General features: G+C 41.2%; 1 protein-coding gene across 6 annotated transcripts in view; it reads right to left on the bottom strand.

The window, feature by feature from the left end:
• The window catches only part of kcnip4a (potassium voltage-gated channel interacting protein 4a), a 102,397-nt gene that overhangs the window by 5,607 nt on the left and 75,067 nt on the right, over nt 1-21,723 (bottom strand). For 5 of the 6 annotated variants that reach the window (XM_063900398.1, XM_063900394.1, XM_063900397.1 and 2 more), the window contains one exon: nt 3,068-3,192. In XM_063900398.1, the coding sequence (XP_063756468.1) occupies nt 3,068-3,192 (125 nt within the window). Of the gene's footprint in view, nt 1-3,067; nt 3,193-16,772; nt 17,302-21,723 lie in introns of those variants that run through there. The other variant, XM_063900395.1, reaches the window with a different exon arrangement.

Below are 21,723 nucleotides of genomic sequence, written 5' to 3' on the forward strand. Positions count from 1 at the left end.
TGTAACTAGCGTATAAATCTAAATGAAGCAGCATGAGCAGAACTACTTTACATATGATGTAGCATCGGAATAATCAAAATGGAAATACCTTCTTTTTATTTATCCCCAGGGGAAAATGTAAGTTTAGTTACTGTTGCTCCATTTGAAGACAAAATAAATAGTGACGTTAAAGTACAAACTGATGACAGTATTTCGCAACATGCTCAGTTTACTTAACGACTTGGGAGAAAACCTCGAACCCATCCGCTCTACAGCAGAACTTCTGACACACTTCTTGGTTGTTTGTGGAACTTCTGTTAATTACAGCAGTGTTTATGTTGTGCAGTCAACCTGTACCGAGAAATGTCATGTAATTAAGTACTTAGAGAAAGAAGGGGGAGGTTTTTCTAACATGTCATTTAATGTGTGTGTGTGTGTGTGTAAACAGATGGGTAATTTCAGCTGTCAACACTAGTAACACACTGAGTAAGAAGGTCACAAACATAAAAGCTGCTTCTTCTTCTTCTTGCTCACAAACCTGAAGGAGAAGTAAAGGTCAGTAAAAACGACGAGATTATAAAAAGTCTCACTCCGAGAGTTCATCTGATTGTGTTTACCGTCTCTCCTCAGCCTCCGGATGACACGTGCAGTTTAAAGATGTAGATTGTGTTTTATCTTGCGATCGTCACGTACAATGCACAGCCTCTGCAGTTCAATTTAAAGTTCAGTCAAATAGTTTATTCACGCCTGAGCTGCCTTCAGGTCCCACCAGGATAGACTTTGATGTCGCAGTGCTAAAAGTCAGGACCTCATGTACCCTCTACCCCGTTACGGTCATAATATTTGGATATTTGTTCATTTATATTCTAAGGAATTGCCTCAGCGTACATTTCTTAACAGCCAAGGTAAATAAAAGTGTGTTCTTACTTTAGCTCTAGTGTTTCACACATAAGTCCAAACTGAAATCACGGGCCAAGAGCGAGAAGAGAGTTTGAATGATAAAAGTAGTGTGTTGTGTCGAATCAGTACAAATTAGGTTGTCCTTTTCCCCTTGTCTTAGCATGTTGTTCCATTTCACACTTTATTATTTGACAATCTGATTATGCAGAGTGAGAGGTCAGAAAACGTATTAGTGTCCATTTGATATGCTTGTAAAATTAGCTCATCCGTGATAATAAAATCACAAATACAATCTGTGAAATGCAAAGCCCGCCAGGCATGAAATTCCTCTCTGAGACTGGTGAAACGATGCGGCAGTAAGGTCTGTGGGGAATAAAATAAAACGTGACAATAGAGTCTGATGGAATAAAAACTGAGAGATCTTAATCTGATTCCCGAGGCCGTGTCCCAGACTGTGAACTGTGAAAAGCCCCGCCAGACGTGAGGACAATATTGTGTAATATCCTGTAGTCTGAGGTCAGGGATTTTTCTACCTTCAAGAATGAAATCCTTAAGAGCAGGACCCAGACCCAGGAGTTGTTTTGTTCCGTAGCTACTGGGCATATTACTGGATCTATACAAGACAAAGCTCCACACTAGAAGCTTCTTAAACTTAGTCGTCAAGACAATTGACCTCATCCTGCCACCAACAGGCTTTTGATTAGCCCTGAAACCCTGGACAACAAGGACAAAGAGCCACACACCTCATCACGGGAACAAAGCCAGTTCTGATTAGTCTGTCCGGCCTTAAGAGACCTGCCAAAGTCACTGAGTTGGAGCAATTCAGAGACGGATGTTTGACCCTGACAGTTAAAAATGGGCTTTGGACGACAGACAAAAGCTATTTAGTAGCATCAAGTGCCATGACTAGCTCTATTGATCTAATCTTGACTTTGGAGACAACAACATCTGTCTAATTACACAGCAGTGATGAGTGACTTGGAATATTTGGCATTTACACTGAACCCATGTTGTTGTTCTTGAAAACAGAAGTGACACGAAAGGGGGGAGCTTTGTACAACTAAACCTTGAAGAGACATTTAGAGACAACAAACACAAGAGGGTTGAAGCTGTAGAACAAAACAAACAATGATGTAGTAGCACCTTGTCGATCACCATGTATCCCAGCCCTAAATCATACTATACTTTCTCCTTTATTTTACTCTAAATTGGACCACAATTTACAGAATAAGCACCAGAATAGTTGAAGGGGACTAAAGACAAGATATTGATACCATAAACTAATCAGGGAAAAGTTTCCTTAGATAATAAATCAAGTGAGAAGTAGAGTCATTTTCCCATAGACTTCAACAGGAGGCATGTTCATTGTACTGGCAACATTTTAAGTTTGACTCAATGGCTGTGCTCGGTGGAAAATGAAGGAACAACAAACATGATTACAATTTATCACGAGGGTAACACGAGTGTTTGCACAACATTTTGTGGCAATCCATCTCAATGTTGAGATATTGATAACTGAACTGAAGTGGTGGAATATTGGATGAACAGGAAAATAATGTAATAAACCTTAGAGGGTTTCTATAAACATGCATGATTGTCTTCCTCAGTGTTAAAAGAAGCACGGCAGAGTGAGCAGCGCATTTAAAGGCCTCATTACTGCACTTCTTACCTCTTACTGCGTCTCAAGTGGAAGGGACTAATGGCTGGAGCACAGTGCATGCTCAACAGGAAGCTGAAGCCCTGTGGGGGGGCGGGACTATTACAGGCTTCACACTCCTCTCTGTCAATGCCAGACAATTTGGGTTGAGTTAGTTCTGGGTCATCTCTTTACGCCTCACAGCAGAGGTGACGAAGAAGTGAGGCGGTTTTATATGAGCTGCTCCGGAGGACTCTGAACTGATTGCTCATCAGTAACAATGTGTCGCAGGTACGACCTAATTATCCTCGGCACAGGATTGCATTTTCTGTGGTAAGCACAGCTGCACTTGATAGTGTTCGGATGAAGATGATTCAGCAAAATCGATTAATCAGAGGCTTGATTTTTATAATTGAAAGGAATAGATTCAACTCCTGTCAAGAACAGCAGGATATAAAAAGAATAAATCGAATAAAAGCAGTTCAGAGCACAAAGCCCACTGAGCTGCACAATATGAAGGTTGCTGAGGGTGCGTGGCGTCCCGTCACTCACGTTTTTGAAGCCGCGGTAAAGGATCTGCAGCTCCTTCCGGGAGAATCGCGTCTGGGCTTCAAGCTGCTCCAGGCCCTCAGGGCGATGGCGGACTGTCGACAGTTCAAGCTCATCTTCAACGCTGTCTGCAGAGGAGGAGGAGGAGGAGGGTCAGATGTGAACAGATGCTACAGAGTCTGCTGCAAATGAGAAAGCTTTAAGCTATTCAATATCAGTAAATAAACACAGAAAAATGCAATGTTTTCCCCCAAAATGTCCCATTTTGTCATTTTATGGTCAAACATTCTTTTTTAAAATTCAATCTAGTCATTTTATCCATAAAACTGTTTAGAAACACAATCATAATAAAAAATGGAGTTATGTGAACCCCAATAAACTACGCAAAGCTTTATAATCGATGTAATAAACACATACACATAAGCAGGGAAAACAATGAGATACATTTCAGTTGTTTAAACTGAATTAGCGTTATTGATGAACCCGAGCACTTCCTCTTCATGAACGCTGTGAAACTTTTTAATGGGCTGTAATGAAGGCAGCTGCTGTCAGAGATCACACCGTCCTCGCAGCGAGGAGTTTGACTTCTCTAGATGATGCAGGGTCTGTCAAACACCTGACGGGAGACACAGAGTCTGAACGGCTCATTAGCTCCAACAGTTCTGGTGTGGCCCGAAACCAAAACGCCCCCTCATTTAAGTGACCATCATTAACCTGCTGATGTGGAGCTAATGCTTGATATTCATAGGTGAGGTGAAGGGATATTATGTAAAGAAATAAAACAGCAGTTTAAACTAACTTCTGCTGTTAAAATGAGTCCAGAATGTAAATGTACAGCTGCAAATATTATTAAGGATACCAAATTACATTCCCCTAACATTTAACTGCAGTCTCATTTAATATCGTAATGGAACATATTTGTATCACATGATTAACGCTACAAATAAACTTAAAATAAAACGGCGATTCTGAGGAACGGTAATGGTGTTGCTTCTATTGGAAGACCAACAAGGAAGATTAAACTGGAGAAAATAAGTTTTCCTCGAAAAGCAACTGCTGCAATATGATGAATAGGATCGGAACATTTGTGGAAATGCCAATAAACTCATACAATTGTGACAAAATAAATGTAGAAAAACAAAAAGTGTTTAAAACCCAATATAGTTTGGTGAAAATCTAAGAAAACAGTCTCATTTGAAGATAAATATCACCTTAAATGACACATTCATCATCCATTCTTTACTTAATTCAACTGTAAAATGAAATTGTTCAGACTAAAGCCTTTGTGGGAGTCCCCCCCCCCATGACGATAAAAGCATCTTAAACAACAACGAACATCATCACAGAGAGCCTCGCCGACTTGCTTTGAGAACTGGAGGATGACTTTTTGGCTGCGGAGCACGGGAAGAGCCTCATGATTCGAGCTCTCACCCCCGGCTTGTCCACAATCTGAGGGTACCCTGCAATACAGGTAGGTTTACAGTTACCCAGCAACCAACAGCCTCAGGACATAACATGAGGACGCTGGACATGCAATAGGAGAGGGTCTGATAGAGTGGTGCAGGGATGTATTGGACCCTGAAGACAGCATTTCATGTCTGACTTCCAGAAGGGGACAGGAAGTGGTAAAAGGCGTCCTTATTTTCCTGCAACACTCTATAAAAGGTCATCTAGACATCTGGCTGCCGCACTGCTCGTTCTTCAGGACAACAACACAGCGTTAGTTTAAAGCACTGAAAATGGAAATAAGTGCCGGATGAGTTTCCTTTCTACAGTAGTTTTTCTGTGTGCATCTACATGTAAACCTAAGCAGCTAGTTCACTTTCATTGTTGAAAAGTCTCCCAGCACATTGTAATGTACACACCAGGCTCTGAATGTGGTCTGAACCCATTTCCTCAGGTCAGGGTGTAATGCGACAGCTCATCAGGTGTCCACTTTTCACACACAGCCAAGCATGCACCTGAACAAAAGTGTGGTTTACCTTGTGTCGCTCGAACAAAAGCAGCTTGATTTGTAAACTAAAGTTGTCTGTCCGAGGTTTAATTAATGACCACAACACACAGACTCCTTTTTCCTGTGCGCTGTGGTAATGAAAGTCATTAAGAAGTTCAAAACCTTACCTACAGTCCGCAGTCAATCACAGCAAACCTGAATAATAAAATTGCAGGTGAGAGTTATAGCTGAGGCAAAGCGAGTCAATTAAAGTCAAGATGGCAGGAGGGAGTTTTAGGAGGCCTTCATAGATCCCGGCTATAGTATACAGGGACATAGTGGGTAATAATTACACAATTGAAAAGAGGCTGTGAAAATGATATCAAATATCTGCAAGCTGGTCTGGCAAAAATCATGGAGGTTGAGTGGAGAATTAAGATTAACGGTATCTCTTTAAAGTTGTGTGAGTTTGTCAATCGGTCTGCATACTTTATCTCCCTGGTAAATGTCTTTTGGAGATAATTCTTAGTAAAGAAAGACAAAGGCAGAATGCAGCTTGACCTAACGCTACCTTAAAACGATATATGTTCTCACCAAGCAAAAATCCCTATGTAGCCCCCGCCAAAGTATACAATAACCAACATTCATGGAGCGAGTTGATTCTGCTGACTGTCAGAACAGGTCATATTGCCCTTTGATCACACACTAATGCTGAGATTCAGAGGATAAAGAGACAAAGTGAAGCTCCCATCTGTTACCTGCCTAACACACACCTTCCTGAGTGATTTTGGGGGGTGTCTGACTGAGAGCATGAACTAGAAAGATGTTTATTTTTGTTACAAAGTGATATTGTCCTTAAAGAAAACTTTATATAGAGACATCTTTTCTAGCTGCTCAAAGACAATGCTGCCTGCGTCAGTATCTTTGGGTTTTACACTTAAATAATGTGTGTCCGAAATGATTTGTGCTTTTACTAATAGGGAGAATGACTTTTGGTGAAAAGCTAAAAGAACATGAAGGCAATAAAAAAAACAATCTATAAATAAAGCGGCGTTTGAGTGACAGAGTTTAATCAGGCACGAAAAGAGCATGCAGTCATGGCTGTCTGATCAATGTCTGCCCTTTGAGTTTATTGACTAAATGGATCTGACGTGTGTATGTGTGTGTGTGTGTGTGTGTGTGTGTGTGTGTGTGTGTGTGTGTGTGTGTGTGTGTGTGTGTGTGTGTTAATGTAAAGAGCAGCTCTTACAGGCTCTGGTGACATTACCCACAAAGGTCAAAGGTTACGATTTTCCTGGAAAACATAAATAGATGTTGTTGTCCTGAAGAACATGGAGGAGCCTGCAAACATTTTACTGAGGCAGTATGAACGTGCACATACAAAGTCATGCCACACTTTTGCCTTCCTTGAAAGATAAGCATATTACATGTTGCGGCTCATCAGAAATGTTAGTTTTAACAGCCATCTCCGAGTAACAAAGCTGTCCTTGCCATTCGAGCCTGCAGCAGCAGAAGAGAATATGATTGAATGCCTTACACGGGTTATAAACAAAGACAAATACTCCAGCAAAATATAATTACCTTGAGAAATATTGTAACTAAAGCCGTAAAATGGTCTGCTGCACAGAATCTTTTTCCTCAATGAGCTGACAAAGACGCAAAAAATACTTAAACCCTGAAAAATGAACATGAGAAAATCAGCCAACAAAATGAGTTTAGGTTGATCCATCATAGTTCATCAATCCTTCCAGAGATCTCAAAGTCAAGATGGAGGGGAAAACCTTACTAACCCTAAATCAATTGATCCATGAACTGGAAAAGAGTGGCTATTAAATATTTGAAAAATCCATACCATGTGCAACCTTAAATGTCTTCAGTTCACCTCGAATGGCTTCTTGATATCAATAAATCTCGGGTCAATTCACATGCTGAAGCCGCAGTTTGCTGCTGCTGAGTCTGCTGCTTCTTTGTTGTGGTGTGAGCGTGCATGTACAGTAAGAGCTGCACCAAGGTTAATGATGGCCTGGGGGTCCATATGGGATGGATGAATTTAATGCAGATTGTGCAAAAACCCCTTAAAGCTATTGAACGGATCTCTGATGCGGGATGTTCAGTTTTAATCTGTGTGAAATTGGTCAAGTTTTACATTTAGGCAACGATAGCATTCATCTAACCCTGCAGATCTTGCAAGCACCGTCATGTGCTTTCTCTCAGAGCTTTTCTGTGTGTCTCAGACAGGGTTTTATAAGATACGATTTAGCACCAGCTCCTTGTCGTCCCTTTAGCACCACAGTGGCGCCGAGAAGGCTGCGCTCCCTGAAGGAGGCCACGACTCAGAGGAAGCACAACTTATCCTCTGACAGTGTACATGACACGACAGGCGGCAGCAAACAGGATATGAGAAACATCTTCAGGAGCGATGAGATGATCTTTGACCTGCGGGGACAGCGACTCTGAGTTACAGCTGACAGCGTCTTAGTAAAAAGGCCTGTTTACACATAAGGGAAATCTCCTCTAAATAATGATAAGATTAAAGCAGAGGCCAAGGAGTTTACATTACCGACTCCCATAGTGTGTTTGCTTGTCTGTTTGTCAGCAGGATAAGTGAAAAAACACCTGATTTTCATTAAAGTAGGAGGAAACTTTGAAGCCAATTTTTAAAGAGCACTGTATTCAACAATGGTCTTATAGATGCATGACATTTAAATCATTAGAAGGTCAACATAACCTGTAGTAGTATAGGTCAATGCATTGTCCTGTATGTGTCAAATATAGAAGGCTTAACTCTAGCCTTCCATCAGCGGCTCCCCGTGAAAGCAGCTTTGGCAATGCTTTAGCGAAGTTTTGGAAAATGTAAAGTACATCCTGACAAACTGAACACCTGGACTAAACTCAGTTATGATCATATCTCCACCTGAGCTCACTCCTAATATAGCCACCTAACTCCTGGGAAAACAACACAGAACAATCACCAATTAAATCTCAGGGTCTCCCTCACAAGCTGCAACACTGCGGTCCATTTAAGGGTACAATACGTCGACATAGTCAGTAAACAGGTGCAGATGACTGCAGATAAAGCAGGATAATAAAGTTACTTTCAGGCTTTCACAGTCAAATTCCAATTGGAAGATATATTATTCGGTTTGGTTTGATCGGATCATCGCTTGAGGCACAGAAATAATGTTTATGGGACATTTGGGATATCTAATGTGAGTGAATGTATCCTTCAGCGTGCGCCAGTGCTGCCATCCATCTTTCTACATCTTAATGAAACTTTTTGTCCTGGCTCAGAAGTTATTCATTGATGCATTTTGGGAATGTAAATAAAAGCTCATTTCAGTGAAGTTGTGCTGCTTTGCTTTGCCCTTTGTTTTAATGAGCAACTTAAGAAAGATTCTCGCGTGGAAATGAATAACAACATGGACACTGTCAGTAAGATGCAATAGAAGAAGTATCTTGAATATATAACGCTGTCTGAATCAGAGTCTTCTTTCATGCCTCTTCTAGAAAAGACTTGTATCAGAAATCATCCACCTGATTTTATCTGAATTTCGCGCTTCAAGTTGAATCATTCATCCTGGCATTACATTTCATGTTTCCCTCTGTGAAGCACTTTGTACTTTTTATGAGTGCTGTATAAAGAATGTTTATTCATATTATTTTGACACGTTTACTGTCCTCACACCAGGCATTAAAGTCAGCGGTGTCTTAATCTCTTCACAGCCTAATCTGTCTCCTGCAGCTGGGGACAGATGGTGTTAGAGTCAAATCCCTGCTTCTTCCAAAAGTGAAATTTTACAGTTCACTCAAACACACAGTGGGTTCAATGCAACTGCAGACTCAAACTAAAAACTTCCCTGAATCTTCATTTGCTAGTGTTGTAATATATTTATCGAAACATGGAGCACACAAAGAGAAAATTAATCATGGGAGATGTAAAATCTGCTTGATAGATTGAATGATATTCAGGTTAAGGGGGGGGATTTGCAACACACTGTGCAGGCTGGTAATTAACATTTTTCTTCCGCCCTTCTAAAGGTCAATTTGGTATGAGGAACACATAAAACACAGCAAGTCTTATTGCCATATGGTCAATAACACAAAATGCAGATGCCAAAAGCCTTTTGGGCATATGAAAGGTGAGCGAATCGGCAGGAGAGGAGATTGCTTTGAAGAAAGAATATTTACTGGTTCAGTGAATGGACAGCAGCTTCCCTTAACACCTCACTCCATTCCCCAGGCTGCATGTTGTTTTTGAGTGAAACAGGGACAAATGTGGCAGACACTTTGCCAGTTAAATTACACCAAGCTGCTGCTGGCAGCCTGGCCAGCGGTGGATTGTATCCGTGCTGGCATCACTCCCCCAAAAAAACAGACAAAAACAGAATAAGGCCAGTGTGATAATAATTGCACCTGCCTGAATAAAGTTGTATCAAGGCTACTGGCATGAATCATCTCCCAGCAGAATACTAAATAAGCAGTGTTGTGTTGCTGTTTTGATCTATTGCTCAAGATGGGGTAAATTATTAAAAAGATTGTAATGTTTTTTTCCGTCTCATGAACTGCACAAATAAGACAAAACGTGCTTCTCAAAGCACCCACAAAGGATTAAGTGCAGCTCAACTGCGATGCCAAGCAAATACAATATAGCAACAACGCTGCTGTGGTTCTGGCACGTATTCAAATAATGTTATATGTTTGTGTTATATTCACCAACAGACTAAACAACCCAAGTGAGGGTACTCTTCATCATGTCTAAATTGTTTAACAAATGTTTTGAGGCAGGCTCTTTACATTGTTTTGCCTAGAAACCTCACAGTTATACTTTGTCAGATGTATAATTGGAATTAAAAGAAAGAAGGGCAAACTACACTCAGATTTAAAACTTGTGTTTGAGCTTCAATATCTTTTCTGTTGGCTGTTACACTCTTAATATGGAAAATGCAACATGCTATAAAATGATTGAGCTGTTGAAAGATGAACGGAAGTGCAACATTAAATGCAAATCCAGACCTGCTGGAGGACAGGAGATTAAATGTCTAGCTCCTTTCCCTGTACTGGGGTGTCATGATTTCCCATTTGCGGAACCAAGTATTTTCCAACACTCCGAAGCAAATTACAGTCGACATCCAGAACCAGAGCTGCCACCAGCAGACATCTGATGATTACACTTCTGCTCTTGCAAATGTTAGATCTGCGGATCCAGTCAATGAAAAGATAACTAATTCAAACACAGTACGTAATGAAAAAACCTCATTTTATATCAGATAAATCACACGGAACATGAGGGAGGTGGAAAAAAGATCTGTTCTCATTTGGTGGGCCCAAATACAAATAAGACCAAAGATTGTAGCCGGGGAGAGCGAAGTGTCTCTGGTGTTATTTAATAAAACAGCCTCCGATTCCTTATGGCAGGCTGGAGAAATGACTGTAAAATTGTCTTATGGAAAAGGAGAAAGATGAAGGCAGAGCCCCTCAACCTAAGCATGTAGAGAAGTTTAACGGGAGCACAAAGACCAACTGTCTGTCCAATCGTCCTGAATTAAAAAAAGACTGGTTTGCATCTTACTGCTGATATGCTCTTATCATAGGACATGTGTGATTTACTGCCAATACTAAAAGGCTGATGTGAATACATTCAAGCTCTCTGGGAATAGACCTGTGGAAACTGCCAAATGGACAGTAGCCATGATTATTCCCTTCAGGATAGCGACAGCGAGACAGAAGCAAAAGCAGCACATAATACTAGAATGTATTAGCCTTCGCGTTCTGCCATCAGTACACGGCGGGTCCTGCACTTACAGTACAATGGCTATAATCAGGTTGCTGTATCAGAATGTATGAAATGACAGTGTGTGGACATTAAATGAAATGACGTTATTTTCTGTTCTGAACTGAGTGTTCCGACCCTAATGACACCATCAGAGGATCGAAGCAGGAGAAAGAGCAGTCTACGATTTTAATTGCAATCATTCGTCACTTAAGTGTTTCAATAAGAGTCTGTCTCAAAGAAAACCTTTCTACAGCAATGAAGAAAAAGGTCCTCTGCTCTCTCCACTCCAATCGGTTTCAAGATTATAAGCTGCAATAACATTCCAGATTCTCCAAGAGGAGAGTCTTTAAAGCCTCACTTCTAAGAGAGTGTGTCTCAGCCGCTGACAGGAAACTAACAGCAGTCACTCACCATTTGTATCCCACATAAAAAGCCTGAGATTCAAAAGCAATACTTTTGAACTAAAATGTAATGTTCTCTATATACTGAAGCTGAGCAGAGAGGCAATATGCCATCTGTCATGAATTGAGACTGTGGAAAAACCCCACAAGTCAAACTAAGCTGGCTTGGCATATTTACCTCTACGACAATGAGGTTTTCACTCTTTAACTATAATGCACATATGTTCTGTGACAGAATGTTTTAAGCATCACATGGACAAGAAAACTCCTGTCTGTGTATCTTGTGTGCATTCACTTCTTTTTAACTTATGTATTTATAAAACTATAGGTACATTATTATGTTGTGTATTGAGATGCAAATGAATACCCAGCTCTGTGCAGTTTTTTAGAGAAGCTAATTTTTTAGTGTGTTAAAAGTGGCTCGCATAAAAGCTGATAACAAGTATAATTTAATGAGAAACTTAGTTATGTGCAGAGCTAACTTCATACTATAGAAACACTGGAAATGAGAGAGGTTCAGTGCATTTCCAAGGTATCCATTTGCATCACACTTCTTTTTACATTAGCAGAGCCACCTAATGAAGCGTTTCCACCACTCTATCGTCAATCAGTAGAAGGAACTAATGAATTCCTGCTGTTTGGGTCAGCTCGATCTGAACCAGAAAGAAAGAAACATTTATGTAGTCGATACAAACTGCAAAGGACTATAAAGTCTGGTTGGTTCAATCCCAAGGAAAAATGAACAATGAGCCATATTGTTGGCAGGGAACTGATGCATTATTGATGAGAATCTATGTCCTCGGCTTAATTATGGAAAACATTTTTGCTGGATTCACGTGGCAACATTATTATTCATTTAGTTAATTAAAGTCATCTCCATGCTGAACGAGTACTGTTCGTGCAACCTTGATTGAAAAATGGAAACATGAAAGCACAAGGGAAAGCTCAAGGTTTTTTATTTTTTAGATTAAACTTTGCAACATTTTTTGCCCTTTTTATTGTGGTCTGCAACAGTACATGTACATAATGTATACCACCGGAGGATATCACACTGCGGCTGACAGACTCTGTACATTATACTGCATCCCAGCGCTGCTACAACACACAGGTTATTTAATTAAATACATCTATAGGAGTCCAATCTCCAGCTGCTGTGCATTGGGAGCGTTTAAGCACTTCAATCAAACCTCCTCCTCCTCACTGTGTGTTATCTGAAATATTTTCATCTACATTGATTGCTTGGGAGATCTTTGTCCTTTCCAGACTCAAATGGACAGAACAAGTCTTTTTACTTTCATTAATCTGCCCGTCCTTCCTGTAAAGACACCAGAGGGACCTATAACTCGGAACACTCAGGAAAAGGTTAAGTCAATCATGTCCTCGCTCTCAAAAGGCATCATGGAGGATAGCCAAAGGTTAATTGGGCCATTTCATTGTTGTCCTTTAAATCAATCTGTAAGAATGTAGCAGGGAAGTTGCTCACAAAATATCTCACACCAACGTCTTTGTTCCCATACTTCCATCTTTTAAATACTTTCTTGAGGAAACAATGGGATTCATTTCCCCAGTGGTCATAGCCAATTAAATTAGCCAGAGAGATCATAAATATTAAAAAACTCCTGCTGAATCAACTGGGATGATGGATTTGTGCCTCGACAAAGAAAACAATCCCTCAAAGATGCAGTTTATTCCACACCAATAAAAAACTGTGCGTGTGCACAAACTTTCTGCACTTAACAAAATGAAAGCACAGTTCAATATTTTACAGTGTTTTACTGGCACCCGAGCTTAAAAAGCATAAATACCTGAACAGTAAACGAAGACATCAGGACTAACAGTGTTGGCCTCAGACTCTCACCAGCTTTATTCCACATGATGTGATCATCTACGACAGGCCCGTCAGAGCTGCTTCATCACTACTGAATGCCACCATACGACAGCAGAAAGGTAATTCATCATTTTGTATAATAAAAATTAACCAGGCTTGCTTTAACTTGTAAGAGCACTGGGAGGACAATGAGCTTTAAACTTCTTCTGCACCTGATCCTGGACGAGAATACTGAAGACTTTGCGGAGGAAAAAAATGGCTGAAATAATGTATTGGGATAGAATAACATTTAACAAAGTACCATAGTGATACTTTCTCCATATCGCCCAGCCCTAACCAGAACTTTTAACCAACCAATCCGCTCACGGCAAGGACCAGAGGCACTTCTACTGGAAGCTAGAAGGCCAAACACCTTGTGTCTGCAATGTTAATGAAAGTGAACAAAGTATTTTGGATCCCCTCCTAGTTACATCTTCCCAAAAATGGAATGGGTTCTTTTTTGGCTCGCGATAAATCCTTCCATATGTTTTCCTAAAATTGAGCAGTTTTTACAAAATCCTTACATTGGATCATATCACAAACTCATGGCCAAACCGCCCCCACTCATGACTAAAAGTAAAATCAGACTATAAGACATCAGAACCGGCACAGGTCAGCACTGACACCGACGCTGTCTGCTGCCGGGCCATAAATCCACCTGAAGGACACGGAGAACACGACAACTGTGTAAGATGGATATCGGTGTTAAGACTCTGTCTGCAACCCCCAGTGTTAATAGAAGTTCAAACTGACACAGACTTCTATCCCTGTACTTGTACGTGTGTGTGTGTGTGTGTGTCTGTGTGTGTCTGTGTCTGTGTCTGTGTGTGTGTCTGTGTGTCTGTGTCTGTGTGTGTGTGTGTGTGTGTGTGTGTGTGTGTGTGTGTGTGTGTGATTAAGGGGGCATGGGGTGTACCTGCATGCGGTGAACCAGAGAATTATCAATCAGTGCATGACACGTTGATTATTCGGCACCCTTGAGGCATTGCTCAGCACTTTGCAATAATGGCCCTGCATTGTAGAAATGTACGTGTGTGTGTGTGTGTGTGTGTGTGTGTGTGTGTGTGTGTGTGAGAGAGGGAGTGAAAGAAACAAATGCATGTAGCAATGCGTCCAAGCCAATCAGAAAAGTAAATTATGATGAATTACAACAGAGAGTCCAAATTCCTACAAAAGTAATACCTTTCTAACAAGCGCTCATTATATAATATTGCCAGCCAGCTTCAGCTAAACTCTAAAACTAGCCTTGGGACAGTGAGCGGGAACACATGCAGTCCAGCTATATTCATAATTACAGTTGGAGTGGCTGCCTATATTCACAGTACAATGCTCTGCTGATTGGGCATTGGCTGATGCAAAGATCTTGTTACATTACTCTTTCTTATTTCCAGGTCTGAAGTCCTTACAATCTGCAGCACTAGTGATCAGAGTGTTGTACAGTCCCTGCAGGCCAGATGTGGTCCCCCCCCCGTGCAATGTGTCCTCCCTGATCCTAACAAAGCGTTCAGTGTGTCTGATGCCATATGAAACTACAGTAGAGAGGGACAGTGCAGAGAACACTCAGCTCACATTCTCTCTCTGCTGTGGAAAGAAGCCACTTCAGATCTGCAGCCCAGCCTCTGTATCCGCCACACAGAAGCTTACAGTTTGGCTTTTATCTCCAGATGCCTTAGTCACTAAGTGTCCTCAGGTGGGGGTCGGGGGGGGGGGGGGGGGGGGGGGATGGGGCAGAGGATGTGATGGCAGTGGGCAGCTCCCAGCTGCGAACACGTCTGACTGTAAGAACATTCAGCTGAGCGACAAACGGCTCCCTCGAGGTATTACAAAAACAAATATTTGTTGTTACTGCAGAAGGTGACAGCTGCAAAAGTGGGTTTGTGTAACAGAAATGTAAACGATAAAGTATTCTTTGTGGCTGCTGGGTTTTTATTATAAAGAAGAAGAAGCTCAGGGGTATTGTGATCGCAACACTGCATTATTTCTGGAGCAATGCTCTGCCACTTTTAGTAGATTAATGAAATCATAACAGAAATGTCATTGTTTTAATTATCCAAGCAGGATTTAATGCTTCTGTTTTCTTTTTGTTTTCTTTTAAAATGAATTGTTTTTTGGTTTGAGAAAAGACAACCTTCAAAACTTTGCTTTAGGCACTGGGACATTGAGAATGAAAAGGTTTTCCATTATCTGAGGATATTCTGTGCACTTATTTATCAATCTATTCAACCTTTTTCCCAAGCAAAATAACAATTAAATTGCTGCTTAAATTAGAGGATTTATTTGTGTCTTTGTCATATATAATAGTAAAATAAATATCCTAATCAAATGTTGCACTTTTAGTTTGAAAGAGCATGTTACCTGGGCCGTGGGAAATATAACGTAGGCAAATATACTTTTTACATAATTGATAATGAAAATAAGTTTGATGCAGCATTTATAAAGTGTACCTGTGCATGAGGTTAAGTTCCCCCCACATTTTAAGTCTCAGATTGACCTACAGCTGTTTGAAAGATCTGAGATCCTCATTTTCAACATCATTGTACTCTCTGCCCCCAACCCCCCTCTTTCCTGAACGTGACTTCACATCAATATCTGTATTGACCGCTCGTCAGGGAGCAGAAATTCTGTGATAAATTACACAGCGAGACACCTGTTCTGAATACTGATCAACACCATCAGAAGACAGCGCTGCTTTGACGTCTCCATCATCTCAGAGAGAAAAGATAATCAATCTGATGTCCGTGCATCTGGTAACACGGAGCAGGGGGGCGAGCTTCAGCTCCCCTGAGCCGTTCAGTGAAGCATGTAAACTGTCCCCGAATGAAAACACTGCTCCCATGTGCATTTAATTTAACACCTCAGCTCCATCCAGACATCGGGTCAGCTTTTCCCAGCTGCACACTTCTCTTATCTCCCTGAATATGCACACAGCTTTGCAGACTTTTGTTTATCCTAATTAGAAAATACTGCATGTTTACTGAACAGCAGTGTGATGAATGTGCTGGTGTGGAGCTCAGACTTCTGACGATGCTGCTCCACTTTACTTAATGAGAGGACTGCACTCGGTCCTAACTAAACTCTTGAATCAGGCTGACACACACACACATTGTGTCCGTACAGTGCGAGAGGTTGGCTTTTAACGCACACTGACATGACAAAGTGGAAAGTTGATTGTTTTTTGAGGCAATTAACACTACCATAAACACTTTTATGAACACACAAACAAGGATCAACCCACACAGGCCAAGAAAAGAAGATCTTTGGGAACTGACACATCTTTCCTGCTTAAGATCTTCCTCCTCGCAGTCAGACATACATCTGTATCACATCGGTTTCCATAACTTCAGTACGACAGACAGTTTGTTCCTGTTCTGTGTCACCGAGTCCTGCTTTGGTATCATGACCTCCATTAACTTGTCATGTGGCTGCCTTTAAATGTGTTTCAAAGGAAATCTACTACCCAAGACTCTGAAGTGTTGAGGGAAATGACTGAAAATGCTTTTGCAAAAAACAAGCAATTTCTTTTTTTATGTCTGCCTTGTCTTCCACCAAATGTCACTGCTCTGCTCCTGGCCTCCATTAACTTGTCAAGTTTAGTGCTTAAAAAAAAACTGTTTAGAAGGAAATCAACAACCCAAGAGGCATCAATTTTCATAATGTTAATTTTATAATATAATAATGTAAATTTTCAGCTTTGGTTTCTCTGTTCCTGCCTCCTCTTCCTCCTCAAGTCTTACCCTCGGAGAAGCTGATGAGCCCCAGCACGTGCAGCAGCTTGATGGAGGCGAACACCAGCACCACGATGCCCACTGTCTGCAGCCCCTCTGTCTCCCAGATGGCACTCAGCATCGCTCCACCCTCAGCCCACTCCGCTCCACCACCATACCCCGACCCAGAGCCAGAGCCCGAGCCGGCCTCCTCGCCCTCTGGACCCCCTCCAGGACCAGGACCAGCGCTGCCACCCGGCCCCGCGCTCCAGTTCCCCTGCACCCACTCCAGCGCTACACAGCACCTCCTGGGACCCACCTGCTTCCCCTTCTGCTCCCTGAATACAGTCTGTGAGGCTGAAAGGTGACGTTAAGAGCAAGAAATACTGCCCCAGGTCTGAGGGGAGTCTGAAATCGTCTCTCTGATCTCCAGGGGTCACTTAAGAAAAGCTGAAAAAGGAATAAAGTCCACACAAGCTGATCTCAATCCTTCTTCCTGTCCTCTCCTCCTAAATGAGGAGACATGAGGAGCAAACTCTGCTCTGACAGTTTGTGGCTCTTTCTCAGCGCAACGACTGCCTCGCTGCGAAGCAAGGGAGGGAGGAAGAGAGGGAGGAAGAGAGGAGGGAGGGGAAGTGGGCTGCTACGGGGAATACGCACAACCTCTAGGAAAGCTATTCACCTTCACATTGGTCTTTCATTTGAGGATAACGCAACATGTAGAAAACGCTTTTTGATACTGTACTTGTACTCACATCTCAACTATTAACTATACTTTCGGGGGAGAAATAAAACAAACAAATATCCTGAAATGCAATGACAGCATAGGACAATTATATTTGATAGTACGTTAGTTATGCGTTATCTTGTTTACATCTGTGTCGGTGGCATGTATTCTGGACCACAGATTGATTTAATTAGAGGAAAGAGTGTCATTCCATATTCATTTGAGTGTTTTGTGTTTAGTTTAATGTTTAATTTCTTGAATAAAAGAATATTGTTAACAATTTCCTTTGAATCCAACATTCTATTTGCTGGATTTTAAATGATATCTTCATCACCATGTTCAACAGCGTGTTTTTCTAGCAGCTCCAGTCATTATGTCTCAGTCTCTTTCCACACACTGATGGAAGAGTATAGAAACCCAGAGCAAAAACTGTTTTGGTCCACGTCACTTCATCGAAGGAAAACAAAGTGTGTCCAACAGTGTGTTTGTGTGTAAGAGTGAGGGAGATTCATGTTCGAAGCAAATAAGTGAGACACCACCCTCTACTGCCTCTGTGAAGTCATTAGCAGCAGATGATTTCTCGGGCTTGTGACAGGAGAGCAAAGAAAGGAAAATAAACTGAGGGTCCGCACCCACCCACACACTAAACACCACTGTGCTCTGAGCACATCTGATATTGCTTTTTGTGTGTTTAACTGGTGGAAACTTCCAAGAAGCAATCATCACACCTCTCCAGCAGCACACAGGAGTCAATATGAAGCTTTGTCTTCGGACTGGGGGTTGAGAAAATATGAAGGTTTTTGACTTTAATGTTGTAATCTTACAATATCTTAGACTATCAATTGTACAGTGAGCATTTCAAATGCAACAAGACAAACTTGCTATCATTTTTGTATTATTATTATGTCAGGGATCTAACAGAAACAATGACTCACTCTCCACTTACTCAATTGCTCTATGATAAATGTTCAATAACAAAGCAGCTCATTCCAGTGATGGAAAAACATTCAGTCCATCTTCTGATGCTATATTCCCAACAACACAATGAAAAAGGCTTTTAAAAAATCTATACATGAAAGAGGCATTGGTATGTCAGGCCCATCCATAAAGTGAAAAATTCAAACCGACAGTCAGACCTAAAGACCGTCTCAGTGTGTGTGTGTGTGTTGTTCTTGAATTAGAGAAATAAATGTCCCTTTTTCCAGACAACAATGCAGTGACATACACTTCCTGTTGGGGAAATTAGCTTGTTTCAGTAAACACTGACTGCAGGGCCAAGGACATTTACTTTAATTAGCTTAAATAATCTTTATCGAGCTATAGCTGCAGGCTAAACTCCTTGTGATCGCAGCTACTAAATCATCATCTATTACCTCCACTAAAGAGGGTGCATTTTCTTTTGGATTTGTTTTCAGGATTATGGAAACCTTTCTGACCACATTTTTATGAAACTAGCTACTAGGATGAAGCATTGGGAGAATGAAGAGTTCAATTCATTTTGGAGCCGATCTGAATCTTTTTTTCCCTTTGTCAAAATTGTGAGTCAAGCTCACTGCCAAAAGGAACCACAAGCGCAAAAATCGTGAAGAGATTAAAACTAATTTACAGATGTTATTGTAGCACAGCATCCATCAATATCCATATTAACTTTGCCAACCTCCCATGAGGAACAATTGCTGGTTTGGTTCAAAGCACAGCCCGCTGTCATGTGTATTGCGTCGAGTGTATACGATGACCTACATGTTGGAGCTTCATTGACTCCTGGGCCCCAGCAGCTGCCAAAATGGGGCCCCTGGCACCACATCAAGGGGCCACAGTCACATCACGCTGCCATTGAGGACACATGTACAGTTTCCCAGAGCCAGAGGGAGCATCTCTCTGGCTCTGAAACTATCCCTGTTCGCCTTGTGGTTAATACAACATGCAGCACTGATTGACCAATCATACCCGTCCCCCTGCACACGGATACTATATCTGCTCCATTCATTATTGAAGCAATGAGGGAAAGACAGATGAGGAAAAAAAGTAGAGGGGGGCATCCGTCTAACTATTAAAGAAGCGAGGATTCTATCAGCTGCTGACAGGTAAATACTACAGCACACATCCTGATCCATTAATGTCACACACACTGCGGACACTCGCAGCAATAACACTGCTGCAGCATGCAGCTCTCTTAGACAGAGCACCTATGATGAAGCATGTACGGACCCTTAAAAGCTGTTTTGTTTTGGAAGATTAAAATTATACAAATATTTTGGAATTTACTCTTGACATTGCAATTATGTCAAACAAGTCTTGAGGGAAATACAGCCTTTAGTTCCCATTTCTCTCTTAAAAAACAAATATGCTTTATGGAGTAATAAAGGAAACTTCACCTGAGCCATTGCTGTGAATTTGCTTATAACATATTACTATAACAGCACACAAAAACATTTCCTGTTTTTTCTTTACGACCAATGTTTTACTCCTATCTGCAGTAAATGCCATAATTGTCCAAATTTGGGTCTGGATCATCAACTTAGTGGTTATCATTCTGTCATCTTTAACACATTTCTTGAATAATATTGGGGTAGAAGCTAAAATCTGAAAGTAAAGCTGGGTGCTGTTATAGTAATGAGCAATTTGCAAGTGTTGAATGTCTGAGTCGACTGTTTGTCTTGTTTTTTATGATATGTGTTTTAACGTTGGTTAGTGTGCCCTACATGGCGGCATGATTCCAGATCATTATAATCATTTTAAAAATAACTTTTCTTGGATACAAAAAAATATACAATCACTCGATGACAGCTTGGCCCTCACCTGTGATTCAACACAGGGTTTCTCACAGACATGTTCCTCCCCCCTCACCTCTGACAGTGTGAAATGTCACGCTGCAGACCTTATCTCTGTAACCAGCAGCCTTTTTTGTTCTCCTGCCTCTGCAGACTGAGAGATATTGATCTTTGGAAAGATTACACATTTTTCTCACTCATCGCTGCCACCTGTCACGTCACTTTCCATCCTCAGTATTCACTGGGAGAGGATCTTATCACTTCCTGTCTGGGCGTACAGAGGACAATCTGACCACGGCAATCCATCAGTTCCACCAACTGATGTGTGTGAAATACAATATAAAGAGGAAGGAAAGACAAGCTGATGATCCACCTGTTATATGAAAACAACTTGAAAATGCTGCAACACTGTGGGTAATGGTCAGCATTTCCTTCTCAACTGCTTTTTCGGAACAATAAACTGTGATAAAACTAAATTAAACACAACAGGTACAAGTTGAATGTAATTAAAGAAAGCAATTTGTTTTAGTGTTTTTCGCAAAAGCTTGCAAACAAGCCACCCCAAGAGCATGATTTCCATAAAGTATTTAAAAAGACTTATTTTCCTTTGAAACACACAGAGAACTTAAGTAAAATATAAGAGACCACACGAGAGGATGGACTTTATGTGACCATCATCAATCAAAACGTCGCTGGCGGTCGACATGGAGAAGTGGCGATGATGAGATCATCGTGCTGTTTACAGATCAGCTCAGGGTACAAGCATGTGATGTAATTATGTGACACCTGCTGCAGTCTGCTCAGGCATGCGCAGCGGCATTATTGTTTGGGCTGTGTTTTCCATGCACGTTAAAGGAGGCTGGCGTATTCACTGAAGCGGCGCCTGTGAAAGGGGAGGCAATTATAAGCTGTGAACCAGGGCAACCCTCAGCAAAGTCGCATGTGCAATCAACCACGGAGGGCCACGGGTTGATGCTGAGAGTGAGGACTCACTCTGCAGGTGTGTGTGCATGCATGCAATGACAGGAATTTGCTGATTTTTATCCTTTAGCGATCGACATAACCCAAATGATCAAGAAAAGAGAATCAAGAAGTTTGACTTCAGCCTAGATTGTAATTCATTGCTTGGATGTTTTCATCAGATGGTATGGGGATGTCTCATTATTCAGGGCTGGATTGGCAGTGAACACACAGTCTGTACAGATCATTTCCCACCGGGATCAGTTTATCCTGCCAACCTCACACATTTGCAAGTTAAAAAAGTGCGTTGTGAACAATCAACATTTCAAAATCCATCTGCCACTGTTTTCCCTTAAAACCGAATTATTTAAACATGTACCGGACTGAAGCTGAATCAATTACCCAATTGGACACACCAATATAAATAAAAGTAAAGAAAATCTATTTTGTAGCAATTTCTTTGAATTCTTTGTCCTGCTATTCTTTTTCTTCTGCTTTATTTTGTCTAAATGATGGTGAAATC

This window comes from Eleginops maclovinus, chromosome 14 (assembly GCF_036324505.1).
Source record: "Eleginops maclovinus isolate JMC-PN-2008 ecotype Puerto Natales chromosome 14, JC_Emac_rtc_rv5, whole genome shotgun sequence".
Taxonomy (NCBI): Eukaryota; Metazoa; Chordata; class Actinopteri; order Perciformes; family Eleginopidae; genus Eleginops; species Eleginops maclovinus.